Source organism: Pelodiscus sinensis, chromosome 1 (assembly GCF_049634645.1).
Source record: "Pelodiscus sinensis isolate JC-2024 chromosome 1, ASM4963464v1, whole genome shotgun sequence".
In the NCBI taxonomy this organism is placed as follows: domain Eukaryota; kingdom Metazoa; phylum Chordata; order Testudines; family Trionychidae; genus Pelodiscus; species Pelodiscus sinensis.
This window is the reverse complement of record NC_134711.1, coordinates 238,259,324-238,275,768: the sequence shown is the minus strand read 5'-3', so window position 1 is coordinate 238,275,768 and position 16,445 is coordinate 238,259,324. Positions and strand designations below refer to the sequence as shown.

General features: G+C 43.9%; 1 protein-coding gene across 2 annotated transcripts in view; it reads right to left on the bottom strand.

Annotated features, from left to right (window-relative positions):
* TUBGCP3 (tubulin gamma complex component 3) overlaps positions 1-16,445 on the bottom strand; it is a 133,054-nt gene that overhangs the window by 17,243 nt on the left and 99,366 nt on the right. For both annotated transcript variants that reach the window (XM_075918510.1, XM_075918547.1), the window contains 2 exons: positions 15,643-15,711; positions 9,784-9,919 (listed from right to left, as the gene is read on the bottom strand). In XM_075918510.1, the coding sequence (XP_075774625.1) occupies positions 9,784-9,919; positions 15,643-15,711 (205 nt within the window). The remainder of the gene's footprint in view (positions 1-9,783; positions 9,920-15,642; positions 15,712-16,445) is intronic.

Below are 16,445 nucleotides of genomic sequence, written 5' to 3'. Positions count from 1 at the left end.
ATCTCGAAGAACCTCCATTACTGCACAAAGTGAGTAACCTTTTCTTCTTCTTTGAGGAGTGTCCCTTGGGTGCTCCACCTTAAGTGACTATATAGCAATACCCGTGCTAGGAAGCAGGTGCTTCGGTTAATAATCGTGTTGGGCTTTGGTGAGGACTTTGAGTCCAAATTCCATGCCCCATTTCAGGTAAGTGTCCAGGGCATAATGTCAGGTGAAGTGTATGCAGAAGACCATGTTGCGGCTCTGCAAATGTCCATCAGATTGATGCTGCTAAGGTAGGCTGCAAAGGTTGCCATGGCCCTTGTGGAACGCACTCATAATTGCAGCAGAGGCTGCTAGTTAAATTTGGCGTAAGCCAGACAGATGCAGTCTATGACCCACTTGGAAAGTCTCTGGGTCGAGAGTTGCATGCCCAAGGATCTTGTAGTGGTGGAGATGTAAAGTCTGTTCGTTTTATGAATTGCCTTTGTCCTCTCTAGGTAAAAGGCAATTGCGCGGCATACATCAAGTGTGTGCCATTTAGCTTCTTCGGTAGTGGCATGAGGCTTTGGGCAGAAGACAGGTAGCACCAGAGATTCATTGCAATGCCAGGAAGTAAGAATTGTTTGTAAGAACTTTGGATGTGGTCACAGGACCACCCTGCCCTTTTGAAAAATGGTCAAGGGTGGGTCAGCCATCAGCGCCCCAATTTCACTTACTATTCTGGCTGACATGAGTGCGACTAATGTAGCAACTTTCACTGAAAAGTGCAGCACTGAACACGTGGCCATAGGCTCGAATGGTGCATGGGTTAGAGCTCATAATACAAAGTTTAGAAAACCAGTCCCAGCCTGGGACCTAACAGGCATAAATATGTTCTGGATGCCCTTTAGAAATCATTTAGTCGTGGGGTGGGTGAAGACTGATTTGCCCTCAACAGGTTGGTGGAATGTGGTTATGGCTGTGAGGTGTACCTTTAACGAGCTGAGTGAGAGGCCTGTAGGTTTTAGATGGAAGAGGTATTCTAGTATATCAGCCAATGGAATCATGAATGGATCTGCCGATGTTTGATTCATCCAGGAGAATCTTCGCCACTTTTACAGGTAAGCCTCTCTAATTGTGACTCTGTGACTACTTATTAGGATCTGTCTGACCTGATCCATAAATGTTGATTCTATTGAGGAGATCCAGTGAGAAGCCAAGCTCGGAGGCAAAAGATGTGGTGAAATGGGTGACAAATTTGACCTTGTTGCTGAGTCAGGAGATGAAGGACTATCGGAAGCTGCCATGGAGGGCTTAGGGACATATGATGTAGGTAAGTATACCACATCTGATATGGCTAACCTGGGGCGATGAGGATTATTGATGCTGTCCCCGCTGTTATTTTGTTGAGTGTAATCCAATGCCCGTACAAGAACAGTACTGTGGACACTTTTTGTTTGCAGAGGTTGCAAACAAGTCTACGTTTGGGAATCCCCAGCGTGAGACTATAGTGTGGAGTATGCTGTTGTCCAATTCCCATTCATGGTTGGACGTGAACTTCCTGCTGAGGATGTCTGCCGTATTATTGTCATTGCCCAGTAGATAAGAGGCTTGTATACAGACATCGTGTTCTATACGCCATAATCATAGGCATGTCACCTCTTTACAAAGACAAAAAGATGTGGCTCCCCCTTGCCTGTTTATGTAGTACACTGTGGCTTGATTGTCCATAAAAATCTGCACTATGTTGCCCTGTATCTGTAGCAGGAGGTTCCGGCAGGCATACCATACGTACCTGAGTTCAAACACATTGATATGGAGGGAGCACTCATAGGACTGCCATCATTTGGACTGTAAGGGGGCCTGAATGTGCTCCCCACCCTGGGAGGGAAGCGTCCGTCATGACTGCAATTGTCGGGGGACTTCTGCGGAAGGGTACCCAGGTGCACATTTGTTTTAATCCGCCCACCATTCTAGTGAGCATGTGATCCTGTTCCGTATGAAGGGGTGATATCGGACTCTTAACCTGACCTTCAAAATGTTTGCCTGGAGGTAGATGGCTGAAACATGGCTGGTTGGTCAGCGGTCTCTCTGCGTTTGGTTTGTTATCTCTCCTCCTGCTGTTAAAGTGTCTCTGAGCTAATAGAAAAGAGAGGATTTGTATCGCTGATTAAAATATCTGTTTTGTTCGCGCTTTGCTGCAAGCGCATGTATCCCAAGAGTTTTCAATGTTGTTCTGGAATCCTTGAGCGCATGGAGGGTCGCATCGGTTGAGTCTGAACAGCTTAGATCCCTGGAAGGGGAGATCCTTTATTGTGGCCTGTAACTCCCAAGGAAAACCTGACATATGGAGCCAGGAGGACCTCCTAATCACAATAGCTGTCACAATGGACCGTGAGGCTGTGTTGGGTGCATCGAGGGTGGCTTGAAGGGCCGTGGGGGAGAGCAACATTCCCTCATTTATATTGGCAGAGAACTGTTATTTCATATCCTCTGACAAATTGTCAATAAAAAGTGATAGCTGTTCAAAGATGTAGTGGGTATTTATCCAACACTGCTGTATAATTCGATATACGTAGCTGAAGAGAGGCTGAGGAATAAGCCTTCCTAACCTATATGATCTAAACACTACTACATACGGGGTAGTGCATGCTGCACTCTGTTTGTCCCTTTGGTTGATAGCGTCCTTCACTACAGAGGTGGGTGAAGGACGAGAAAAGAGAAAGTCCACACCCTGTGGTACCACATAATATTTGCAGTCAGATCTCTTGCAGACCGATGGAATCGTGGCCGGTGTCTGCCATACAATCTTGGCAGGATCCATAAGGGCAGGATCCATGGGCAAGGCCAGTTTGGAGGTTGGTGTGGCGTGGAATGGAATATGACAGTCAGTTTGTGTTGGGTCACAGGGAGGCTGACCAAGGAGACCTTAAGGACATCAGCTACCCGTTTAAAAAGTTCTTGGAAAGAACGGAAGTTGTCTCGAACCATAGGAGGTGGGAGCATAAGTGTGTTGTCACAGGAGGAGGAGGAGGAGATGTGGGTTGCCGAGTGAGAGAAGGCTGATGATTCCTCATCACTGGAAGCGATCTCCTCCTCCTCCTTTTGGTAGAGCAACCTGTCAAGGGGGGCAGAGATGATGCTCTAGAACAGTGGCTCCAACCTTTTACACCCAAGATCACTTTTTAAAATGACAGACCAAGCCAAGATCTACCGCCCCGCCCCTTCCTTGAAGCCCCGCCCTCTCTATTGTCCTCCTCTCCATCACTTGCTATCCCCAATCCTTATACTGCTCCTTTTTTTAAGAGGTTTTTCCAACATTTGGAAGAGGTTTTTCAACATTTGGAAGTGGTGCTCAGCCAGGGTGCACCACGTTCCACGTGGGCTGGTGCAGAGGAGAAGCTGCCTGGCCAGCTGGCTGTGGCCTTCAGCCCAGAGGAGGCTGAACCGCGCTCCAGCTGATCGGGCGGCTTCCCCTCTGCGCCTGCCCACGTGGAGCTTGGTGCACCCTGACTGAGCGCCATGGCCAGCTGGCCGGGAAGCCACTTCTCTTCACTCCCGCCCGGCTGCCCTGCGCTCAGCCCGGGAAGCTTGCTCCAGCACAGCTGGAGCTAGACGCAGCCTCCCTGGACTGACCGCAGGGCAGCCGGGCTGGAGGGAAGAGAAGTGGCTGCCCGGCCAGCTGGCCATGGTGGTCAGACAGGGTGCACCAAGCTCCACATGGGCAGGCGCAGAGGAGAAGCCGCCAATCAGATGGAGCGCGGGGCAGCCTCTTTCAGCTGACAGCCACAGTCAGCTGGCTGGGGTGTTTCAGCCCTCCCGACCTCCCAGCTCCCACCATTCCTCGCAGCTACTCACCTGTGGTGTTGCTCAGTGAGTAGCTGCTCCTCAAATGAGGAAATCTAATGTAAATGTACTGCGCAGGCGCGCAGTTCAGAGAGGGCTCAAGAGCTACTCTTAGAGCCCCTGAGATCTACCGGTAGCTCACGATCTACTGGTTGGTGACCACGGCTCTAGAAGCAGGAGCCGTCGTCATGAACTGTTGACCCTGTAACTGGTGTTGAACCCAATACGGAACGCACAGGTCCCAATAAGGCCAGTTAGGGGTAAGCGGCATCGGAGGGGACAGCCATTTCAGTGGTTGTTGCTGTGCCCATGTAAGTGTTGGTGGTTGAGGCTGTTTTGGGGAAGAACGTCTTGAAGAATGGGTGCCGACCAGAGCGTCTTCTTTGTCATCACTCAACAAGGACGATGCTGAGCCTGGAGTAAGCAAATATAGGTCGCTGCTTGATGTGGGGATGCTGTTGATACCAAATAGCGGTGTTGTGGGCACTGAGGATACCCTGAGCTCCTCTGTTGTGGTGAAGGGTGCTGGCACTGGCATATGTGGTGCCAGGGGAAGCTGGGGTGGAGCTATGGCCGCAGTCTGCGGCGCCAATGGTACCTAGTTAGAGGGTGTCGGTACTGCATGCTTGTAGCTCCTCAGTGCTGGAGGTGGCATGGGTGCAGCTTCTCCTTCTTCAGTGACAGCGATGCCACAGTTGTACCCGGCTTGATTTTTCTTCTCAGAGCAAATGTATGCACTGGTGGTGCCAATGGTGCTGATTTTGCCTTGGCCTTGCCTGAAGGCTTGAAAGGCTTATGTAGGTCCTTTGACCCTTGGAAACTATTGGTACCTAATGGTCCCGGAGCCTCCCTGTCCCGAAGCCTGGTAGGTGTTGGTGCAGAGGGAAGTTTAGGTGCTTGCTCTCATTTTGGGGGGGGGGGGGGGGGGGGGGAAGAGAGAGAGAGAGAGACCTTTGCTGAAGGAATGGGACCGCTTTCAATTCTGGTCAGAGGAAGAGTCCCTCAAGGAGATGCTGGCTGACGCTGACTTTTCAGACGTGGCCAGGGGTGACAATTGGTGTGGGGGAGATGAATAATCCTGATCTGAAGCTGGTCTTACCATGTTCTCTAGTGAGAGAAGTTTCAATTGGAGCTCCCGTGCCTCCCTTGTGAAAGCTGTAAACTGTTTGCAGTGCTCGCACTGTGCTGTAATGCGTATCTGACCGAGGCAGCTCATGCACTTGGAGTGACCGTTGGAGATGGGGATTGAAAGCCTGCAGGAGAGGCAACATTTGAAACCTGGGGAGCCAGGCATCCCAATGATAGTAGGACTGTTATACCAAAAAAATCGCAGTCTAACTTTTTTTTTTTTTTTTTTTTTAAGAGAAAGAAAATAAATCTTAATTCTAACCGATTAACTACCAACAAAACTAACTAACTGTAACAATATTGAACTAGTAAATGAATAAGAAGAGCAACTGAAGTTCTGACCAACGCCGACAGCAGTAGAGAAGGAACTGAAGGGACGGTTGCTGCACATGCCATCTGCCTCACATGCGCAGCACACCGGAGGACACTGCTATTGTAAATCTCCGTCTACATGCACAATGGCACTGCAAGACCTCAGGTGGAGCACCCACAATCTAAGGTAGAACACCTACAGAGACACTCCTCGAAGATGACGACTATGGCCCAGATACTATTTTTGGCACAAAATGGAATCCCCAGGTATTCCAGCACACAAAAACGTAAAATATAACCCAACAATTCGCCTAAGCATAAATAAAGGTAATCCTTAATTTTCCAAGTAATCCTTAATTTTTCTATTAATTAACACGAGCCAGAGCTTTAATGTCACTTCAGGTTTTCCATGTTCATAATCCACATCTCAAATTAAGAAGGAATGAAAGTTAGACCTAGTTAAACTGATGTATCCATTGGAGTAAGATGTGTTGAAATTGGCAATGTAGTTTAAAAAACAAAAGAACTCAAAGAAGTTTTGAAGTAAAGAACTGAGTTGGCTATCTCCTTTCATAAAACCTTTCTTGAATTTTCTGATTTGTTGCTTTGGTTGCTACACTTCTCTCTTAGCCCCTTAGCATATGCACGATCGCTAAATCAGACTTGAGTTTATTGAAGGGACAGGAATTGATATGGAAAATAGGATACAAGTTACGAACTGGTAATGAAGCTGCATCTGAATTCTAAGGGGAGTTTGACAGCCTAATGCAATATACAGTAAACTTCTGATAATCCGGCACCTTTAGGACCCAGGGGATGCCGGATTATCAGATATGCTGGACTGTCGGAAGGGAGGGGGCTATGAGGGGTCTGGAGTGGGGTCGGAGGGGATGCCACCCCAGATCCCTCATAGCTCCCCCTTCCGATAGTTCGGCTCTGCCCCAGGCGTTCCTGATTCAGCCGCTGCTGGTCAGTTTCAGTAGCAGCTGAATCGCGGATGCCTGCAGCAGAGCAGCTGGGGTACTGCTGGGTTGGTCCCGCAGCGCAGAGGGACGGCGCTACGGGACCAACCCGGCAGGACCCCAGCTGCTCTTCCCCAGGCATCCCCAAGTCAGCCGCTGCTGAAACTGATCAGCGGCTGACTCCAGGAAGCCCGGGGCAGAGCTGCTCTTCCCCGGGCTTCCTGGAATCAGCCGCCGATCAGTTTCAGCAGCGGCTGAATCAAGGACACCTAGGGCAGAACAGCTGGGGTCCTGCCAGGTTGGTCCCATAGCGCCGTCCCTCCGCGCTGTGGGACCAACCCGGCAGCACTCCAGCTGCTTTGCCCCAGGCATCCCAAGAGCAGCTGGGGTGCTGCCGGGTTGGTCCCGCAGCCCCAAGGGGCAGCGCTACGGGACCAACCCAGCAGCACCGCAGCTGTTCTGCTCCCAGCTTCCCCGATTCAGCTGCTGGTCAGTTTCAGCAGCGGCTGAATGGGGGAAGCCAGTCCGGCTGCCCCAGCACTTCCGGGTTCCTGATCGTGCCAGACCATCAGGAGTGCCAGAACATTGGATGCCGGACTAATGGAGTTTTACTGTACCTATTTGTGGAGAAGCTGGGGGGAAAAGAACTGGAAGGTTTAAGATACAGCAGTTTTAGACACTAAGATAGTGGTGGGCAGCTTACAGTCCCTAGGCTGCATGTGGCCCATCAAGGTAATCCACTGGTGGGCCATGAGACATTTTTCTGACATTGACCAGCTGCAGGTATGGCCGTTCACAGCTCTCAGTGGCTGCAATTAGTCATTCCCAGCCAATGGGAGCTGTGTGAAGAAGCACATGCCATAGGCACATGCTAACCACTAGTTCCCACAGCTCTGACAAGCCAGGAACAACAACCACAGCCTCCAGGAGGTGTGGAGGGCCGTGCCTGCAGATGGTCAATCTCAGCAAAATATCTCATGGCCTGCAGGTTGCCCGCTGCAGCTCTAATGTATCTCTCAATTTATTACATTGAGGCAGACGAAGAGGAAAAACTAATGTTCATCATGAAATAGCTCTACCAAGTTATGGCCAAAGCACACTGCAAATCGAATTCCAATGGCTGCTTGATGGCTGCTGTGCAGCCGCACAGTTTAAAGGGAACTTCAGTGCACTCTGCAGAATATCTTATAGAAGCAGGAGACAAGTATTAATTCATGGATATAAATGTTATGCCCTTTTTGTGGGACTTCTCTATTAATATCACTGTTTTCCAGGCTGGGTATCATCCGACTTCCCCAAGACTTCATTTCACAGCTCCTACATTGTGACAGTACTTCCACATTAACTAAATCAAGAATGCCATCATCTACACACTTCACAGATGGAAATCTGTCATTCTGAATGTCCCATTGGAAAAGCTCCACACAAATACAAACTTTATAACCCTGTGCAATCCAAAAACATGGTCTATGGATATAAAGTGGATATTCATAGATTTACAGAGCTCTATCCATCAAGTCCTGCTATCTCAGCACTGAGTACTCAATACAGTACAATTATCTTAGTTTCAATCCAGTTTAGGGAGCCTGATTAAATGAAAAGATTGTGTACATGAATGGCTTACTATTAACCTTATGTCCTATTTTGGTATTGCTGGTAAAACTCTCAATCCTGACTTTCTGTAGTTCCTGCAATTAGAAACAATTGGACAAGTCTGACCTATAGAGAAGATAGAACTTGATTTTATTTTAGAACTTGTGTTCATCTATCACTATTTTTGGCTCCATTCTCATAAAATACATTGAAAGCAATGTCTCAGTCAATATTTTCATATCAGATTCAACTGAACCAAGTCACAACAGTGCAGAGCACACTGAACATTCCCTCTATTTTTTTCCTCGTGTGTGTGTGGAGTTAATTGTGTTAAGTGCACCAGTATGGAGGCAATGTGTGATTCATCACCTTCATATTGGTGCACATAAAATTCATGTGGTAGAGGTTCAAATATGGGAAGGGGTTCTGGGGTTAGGTAGAGGGTTAGGGTGTGGGGAGGCGGAGTGGAGGAGGCAGGACTCTGGCTGGTGGTACAAGTTTTCGGGTGGGGCCAGTGATGAGGGGTTTGGGTACAAGCATCCCTGAGGCTGAGGTAAGGAAAGGGGCTCTGGCTTGGCCCTTGATGGCTGCTGTGCAGCCGCACAGTTTAAAGGGAACTTCAGTGCTCTCTGCAGAATATCTTATAGAAGCAGGAGACAAGTCCTGGCTTTGCAAAAGTGGGATTCAGGCAACAAGAAAATTAGAAAACATCTGTCACATTCACCTTCATCTATGTTTTATTGGAACCTTCTCCCCACTGTACTCATTGCAGTAAGTGAAGTGACTACTCCACTTTCATGCTCAGTAACCTCTTACCTCAAGACCACACATGAATGCATACCTATTTAGCTTACTGTAATCAAAACTAATTTAAATTTAATTAGAGAACATAAAATTTGTAAGATGAAGATAAACTTGACTATTTGTAGCTCAAGTCTGTTTTATACTTTCATATACTTTAAAAAAACCACATTACATGTAACTTTACATTACATGTAACTTTATCAAGATTGGTTGTTCTTCTACAATTGCCTTAGTTCAGACAAACAATACTGGCTTTATGCTCCTAAACAGTCCATGCTGAAGTTGTTACCATGTACGCAAGTGCAACTGAACATCTAATTTCCATGTTAGCCATACAACAGGGTTTTTTTTTTTTTAAACATCAAGTACTAAATTAAACAAACAAAATTGGCTTTTGCTCTGAAGATAAAAACTTCAGGTTTTTTCACTAAAATACACTAACCTATAACTAGGTGAAAAGCAATTTCATATCTGTGCAGTGAGCCTGCAGTATATATGATGCACAATGCGAGAATAAAACTTCACGTGGAGCCCTGCCCAAGTGCCCTCATGTTGTATAATGCAGGATTGGGACCCTGTTCATTATACAAAAGGTTTAGCCATCTAATAACCTGCCTGTAGCAAAAGATACTACCAGACTAGAACAAGCTGTGCTACCAAAATAAAAATGTCATTTTATGTATTATGAAAAAAAATGGATTGAAATAATTTTATATATCTTGATTGTGAGATTCTTTTTAAAAATAGACGTAATAGGCTTAGTTTACAGTTTCGCCACTTCGGACTAACACCATTCTGTTTGGATGTATATGTTAAAAACAACTGCATTGGATTTTCACCTTTTTCCTCCCATGAAAAAGTATAAAGGAAGTGAACAGAATCTAAGGAGTTCTCAGTGCTAAAAGCATTCAATGGCTGAAGTTCAAGAAGTAATAATAGAAAAGGCATAGGATAGACTTTCCATTCCCAGCTACTATGCCATTTTTTCCTCACTCACATTTCTTATGTGAGAAATTAAATAATAAAAACAAGACATTTCTGAATAGGTACCAATGAAATGTTCTTTATGAATTCTTTTTTTATCTCCACTAGCTGGATTTTTCTCTGGTGTACAATTTTAGCTAAATTGCATCTAAAAACATGAGTAACCACATTACCCATTCTGTTTTTCTCTTACCTGGCATACATTTCAGAAGCTTTGCATTGCACATATGCCCTTTCCATATGTCTGTGAGAATATATTCCATCCGCTTTGCTCGCCATAGGAAGTTAAACACTCTTAGGTAGTGGCTCATGCACTCTCGTGTAAATACCTGCAAATAAAACCAATATAGCAGTTTAAAATAAAATTACCAGATTTACAACCCATTCATTTGGTTTGTTAAAATTTTTCTACAATATCCCAATTTATATATATAGGTTTTATCAACAGATAACATCAGGAAATACACCCAAAGCTCTAGGGATGTTAGTCCCTCTATTCAGGGAGATGATCTGATTCTGTCATCAACTGCAAAAACAATAAGCAAAACACCATTATAAAACCTGAATCAGGAAAAAAAAATCAGAGTAAAAAGATCCAATACAATAAAACCAAGTCAAAGTCTGCACTGGCACAGGAGAACTTCATGAAACTAGGTCATCAGGCAAGTCTCCAGCATTTCTTTCACATACCTACAGCCAGGGTGGCACAAAAGTAGGGATGTTAAAACACATTTATTTTTCAGAGGTTACACGTTTACATGTGGGGGTCAGGCAGGAGCCAGTGCTTGCAGGAAGCCACAGCTTTTAAGCCAAGCACCAGCTCCCACCTGCCCTCCCCTCCCTGCTGCCTCTCTGGGAGGCAGCAGCACTGCGAAGGCAGGCGGCTCTGCAGGAACGGGCACACTGGCTCCCTGGAACTGGAATCAGTTCCGGTTTCCACCCCGCTGCCTCTGATACAGAGTTAGTAGGGGTTGGGTGTGTGTGTAACCGTTTGGGTTAATCAGCGAACCCAGGCTTATTGGTTAACTGTGTACATGACAGCACATTAACATCCCTAGTGAAAAGATGCTTGTGCCCATTATGGGGAACCAAGTAGCAGTGTTCAGCTCCGTTAGCTGGGGGGTGCGAGGTGGGAGGTATGGATGCTGGGATTTGCCACAACAACAACTTAATGTTAGTTTATATAGTTTTAAGGGCCCATAGGATCAAGGATGTCCACCATAGGGTCTACATCCTCGATAATCTCCTCTGCTTGTAGCCTGAGTGTCTGAGACACCTGTATTAAGAAGTCCTGGTGGCCTCTGATGTCTAAGGTGTGTGGTGTGTTGGGTACTGGCCATGGCCTCATTCCAGCAGACACACAGCACGGCTCAGACACATTCACCCAGGAACCTACCCCTGCCAACTCTGTCCACACATCTGTACAAGTGACACCATCACAGGACTTATCCACATAAGCCACATCATCAGAGGCTCACACAACTACACATCCTCTACGTGATATATGCCATCAAGCACCAACAATGCCCCTCTGCCATGTACAGTGGCCAAACTGGACAGTCTCTATGACATAGGATAAATGGACATAAGTCATCAGGAATGGTAACACAAAACCTGTAGGGGAATTTTTATCTGCCTGGGAACTCATTAATGGTTTTAAAAGCAGCCATTCTTCTGCAAAGAAATTTCATAAGCAAACTACAGAGAGCGAGCACGAAACTGACCTTCATGTGCAAATTTGAAACTGTTTTCCTCCGGCTTAACAAAAGCACTAACTGGATGGCCCGTTATAAAAACCAGTCTTCCTTTTATTTAACGCATCACTGACATCAAAAGCTAAACATGAGACACTTCCAGCTCACTCAATCAGCTTCATTAGCACCTGCACTACAATTGACAGGTACTTTTTCTTTCCTCTCCCTTCTTTTCCTATTGTAATTGTGATAGTACCACTTTTTTCTCCACCTAAGCTCATCTGAATAGATGGGTTTTGCCCATGAAAGCTCATTATACTATATATATATTTTTTGTTGGTCACTAAGGTGCCACAGGACATTTCATCACGTAAGGTAAGAGATGAAGGCCAGGTAGTTAGAAGCACAGGAACTTGGCTTAAGGAATGGCTCCCCCATGGAATAAAGGGACTGTTTGTATGATAACTCAGCTCCAGGAAGAAGAGCTGGAGAGGGGGAGAGGCGGGAGAAGAGAGACTGAATTGTGACCACTCTCCAGGAAGAAAAGGCTGAAGCCTCTTGGTTCCTAGACACTGGTCTTCATTATGAATCCCCTACTCTTCTTAACCTTGACCATCCCTCCTCCCAAAAAAAGCACATAGGAGTGGGGTGGTTAGCCCATGAATCCCTCAATGCCAACTGGCAAGGTAGGGATTACAAGAATATCCTGTTTTGGGAATGTACATTCTAAGTCACCAAAGAACATCATATGGGATCTTACAAGAAAGCCAGGATATCATTGGTTTTTAATATTATTGTGAAATGAATGTACAGGTGCAATGTAAGAGGCTATTTATGTATACTGAAAGTATGTTTTAAAAGCATGTAGGCAAGATAGAGTTGACAAATGGATCTTCTGACAGACATAAGTCACAATCTCAGCTGGCATGTAAATTAAGCTTTGTAAGCAAACACAATGGAGAATCATTTACATATGAAACCAATGGAGGGATATGAAATCAACAGGGAGGCAGTATAAACCACAGAGAGTTATCCTGACTGAGTACACATAATGAACTTTGGGGGCTATAAGAAGTCAAGGAACACACCCCTTTATTCTATACCTAGGGAAAGTAATTGGGCAGTGCAATTACATTCATGAAAATGGGATCACAATCAGCCTTAGCTGAAACACTGCAAAGAACATTTGGGGTGAGATAACAGGGTAACCTAAGGAAGGTTAGTTTCATCACCAGAAAGCTTGTTATGATTTTGTTTCGTATGTAACTCTTGTTTCCACTACACCTACTCACTATCTCTTGAATCTTGGATAGTCAAGATATTTATAGTGAAAACGACACTATAGCTTAGTTTGCGGTATTATACAAGGCGTTAATCCTGAATTGAATCAAACAGGCTGGTGTGTAGGCCTGGTATTTCTGTGAGTGTTCATTAGCAATGAAGCAGGATCCTACAGGGCCTACAACTACAGGACATACCACACTAATACCAACCCTAGAACTTTCCCTTGCAACAAACCCCAGTGCCAGCTTTGTCCACATATTTACTCTGCTGACACCATTATTGGACCTAACCATGCCTATTACAAGATCGAGAACACATATTCCTGTTCATCCAGAAATATAATTTATGCCATCATGTGCCTAAAGTGTCCGTCTGCTATGTACATTGGACAAACTTCTCAGACACTTCGCCAAAGAATCAATGCACACAAAACAGACATAAGACACTCTCACACAGAGAAAGCTGCTGCTTGCCATTTCAGCCAGACTGACCATTCCCTCAATGACCTTAAAACATGCATATTGCTTCAGAGAGACTTTAACTCCAGACTTCAATGAGAAGCTTCAGAATTGTCATTCATGCTTAAATTTGACACTTTATGTATGGGTCTAAACAAAGACTCTAATTATCTCACCCACTACAAAGATAGCTTCCCCTATCATCATCCCTATGTCATTACCTCACAGACACTAACCTTCCCCCTTGACCTCCACTCTGCTCAAATTCTGTATCTCTTTACCACAACAGAACGTGCAATACTAGTAATAGTGCACATGCCATTTAGAAAATCAGGGCCCAAATTTCCAAGACAAGTTCTCTTGCTTGGTTTTGTCTACCTGCTGGAGACAGGAAGACAATTAAGCAGGACTAGACAGAAACCCTCTTTATACATAGAGATATTTCATAATAACTTTGCTTCCCCCCAAATCTCCATGTACTGATATTACAATCTGTACCAACTGTCTGGGTTGATTGATGGATATTGGAGTACTAAACTATTCTTTTTGCTCAATCTCAGTGGTTTTTTCGCTCACACACATGCACCCACAGTTGAACTGTAGTCCATTAAGAATAAAAGTCTTATATGTTCAGAGATTCAAAGAACTACATATATATTTTCTAATACACTGCCAAGCTACACACAGAGCTTCTCTAATGTATTTTCCTATTGTTAACTGAAACAGCAACTTAAAGCTTCCAAGTACTAATGCAACACTCTGGACTGCAGAAATGCAGCATTTGCATTTACTCCAGAGTATACCTACAGTGGACATATTTACATTTGCAACAGTAAGCTATATATAAAAATCAACACTATTATTGTATTTTTGACTTGATTAGAATAAGAAATAAATGAATAAAATGTTATGTATATTTCTATACATGAGATTTACAAATTACTGTACGGTAGTAAGTTACATTACTTTACAAAATTCTAATACTTCTATGTATGTGCTTATTTTCAATTTATAGCAGGACCATAAAACTCCATTTTAGTTACGGGTCTGTAACTATTCCAATTATAAACACTTGAGACCTTGTCAGAACAGAAAGCACTGCTTATTTTTAGAAGGTTTTGAGCATCTTTCAATTCCCAATGAGGTAACAGTGTAGAGGGTGCCCGGCACTCTCCTATAAGTGCTCAGGATTTCTTTGAAGTTAGACCTTTTGTTGTGCACATGGAGTTTTAATATTCCTCTTCAAATGTGACCTTCAAGGTCTCCCAAACAAAGGCCTGATGGCTTCCCTGTAAGTTAAAAATGAAGTGGTATTTCATTTTCTTCAAAGTGCTTAGTAAAAAAAACAAACAAGGATCCACTGAGACTTTAATCCTTCATAAAAAGATGTTAATTTTTCCTACACTGGTTCCTAAAAATCTCTTAGTTTCACCTCATGTCCTCAAGCAATCAGCAGTGATGCACAGCCCTTCACCAAACCTAATTCCTAGTGGATAGCTGTATACCTCAAATCCCTCAGAACCAATTTTCCTCCTTTACTCAAAAATAGTTCTGGAATAGCCTAAGAGTTGCAGATATACAGACTATAGTGCATTTGTGGAGGAGCCTGCATTCCGATTGATTCATGGGGGATGGATAGCAATGTACCTAATCAAAAGTATCTAAGCCATCCAGAAAAAAGTTCCAGGGAAATTTTTCCTAAGTAGCAGCATTTAAATTTACAATAGACAATATTATTTTTATGTCTTGTTTAAATCAATTACCTGTATAATATTAGGCAAGTTCTATTTGCTTAATTACTTGCTGAATTGTCTATCTTCCTTTAACTAGTGATTTGAAAGGTAAAAAGTTGCGTAATCAAAAGTTTGCTATGAATTGCAAAAGTAAAGTTGATTACAATCTAACTTGTACTTATCAAATAACTGATGCACAGAAAGTATCTATATTATTGCTGAAATTTATTTCACTACAATTGAGGATTGCACTATGTATGCTCAAATGATAATGTCAAATGGTCAAAATTAGATTAGTTGGGGTGGCTTAAGTATAAAGAAACAAATTTATATGGCTGAGTCATTACCAAAAAAAAAAATCTGCCCCAAAGGATGGGGAATGCAAGGCCTGGAGATGTATTTTTTGAGACCTTGTTAAAAAACACACTGAAATTCTTTACATACAATAAAAGCATTTTGAACAACAGTGCAACTATTAGCTCATCAGTCTTAATGAATACTGTATCAAATTTATACTAGTACAAATAAATTCCCCTAAATACATTTTACAGTTTCTTACAATTATCCCAAATTAGTTGCTGCAGTCTAAAAATAATGGCAGAAAATGAACAATCCATTTATAAAGTACTTGCTAAAATTTTGCTGGAACAAATGAATTATTTATTTTAAGTAATGAATGTTTAACTGTAGCATTTTAACACTCATTAATAATTTAGAGAAATTGAGATTTTGGTTGAACTGTTAATACAATGGTGCATCTAATATGCCAAATAATCTCTTTAATCATCCATTTCTAGAATAAAAAGGCTATTTTAATAACAAAGCATTAGCAATGTAAGTGGCTATCTGAGAAACCCAGACAAACTACAATATATAGTCTTACCGTTGCAATTGGCCCATCCACATGATAGTCTAGACTGAAGACATCCCATCCAGTGTCACCAGGAGATACCTATATTTAAAAAAAAAAAAAAAAAAAAAAGGCAACATTTAGTCATGTACCAATGTCTGCACAATGCTGAAGTCTTGTATACCGTTCTCCCAAGAAATATGAAAATTAAGTTACATTTACCAAAAATGGCTTCTATTTATCTATATTAATATTATTTAGAAGATTTACCTGCATTGCTCAAATCCTTCAGCGCAAGGGGCTGGTGATGTGGGAGGTGCAGGAGTCCGGGATCGTGAGTGAGGAAGGGCTCAGGGCAAGGTGTGGGGGTGCCGGAGTACAGTTGGGAATTATGGGAGGGTGCTGAAGACAGGGGCAAGGACCGGACCAGGCCAGAGTAGGCCACTGCTGCTCCCCATGGTCACTGGGAAGTATAACTATTCCCAGGGCTTGCTGCTCCCCTGTGGTAATTCAAAAGTGTAACTTTCCCTGCTATCACAGTCCTCCCCTTCCATTTGATGAGAAAAATCACATTTTAGACTAGGGATGTGAATGGTTAATGCTTTCTGGGTGATGCTTACCTGTTATGGTTAACTGGTGGGGGCCTGCCATGGATGGTAGACTCTCTAGTCCAGCTGGAGCAGCCCCTGTCCATAGCAGGCCCAGGCTAAGCATCACATTCCCTCACGAAACTCCCATAATTTACAGAAGTCTCTCTCTTGCAAGGCTGACTCAGAAAATATTCACTATTCATTTTCTTCATGATTCTGTACCACTGGTGTCACAAAGACTCTGAT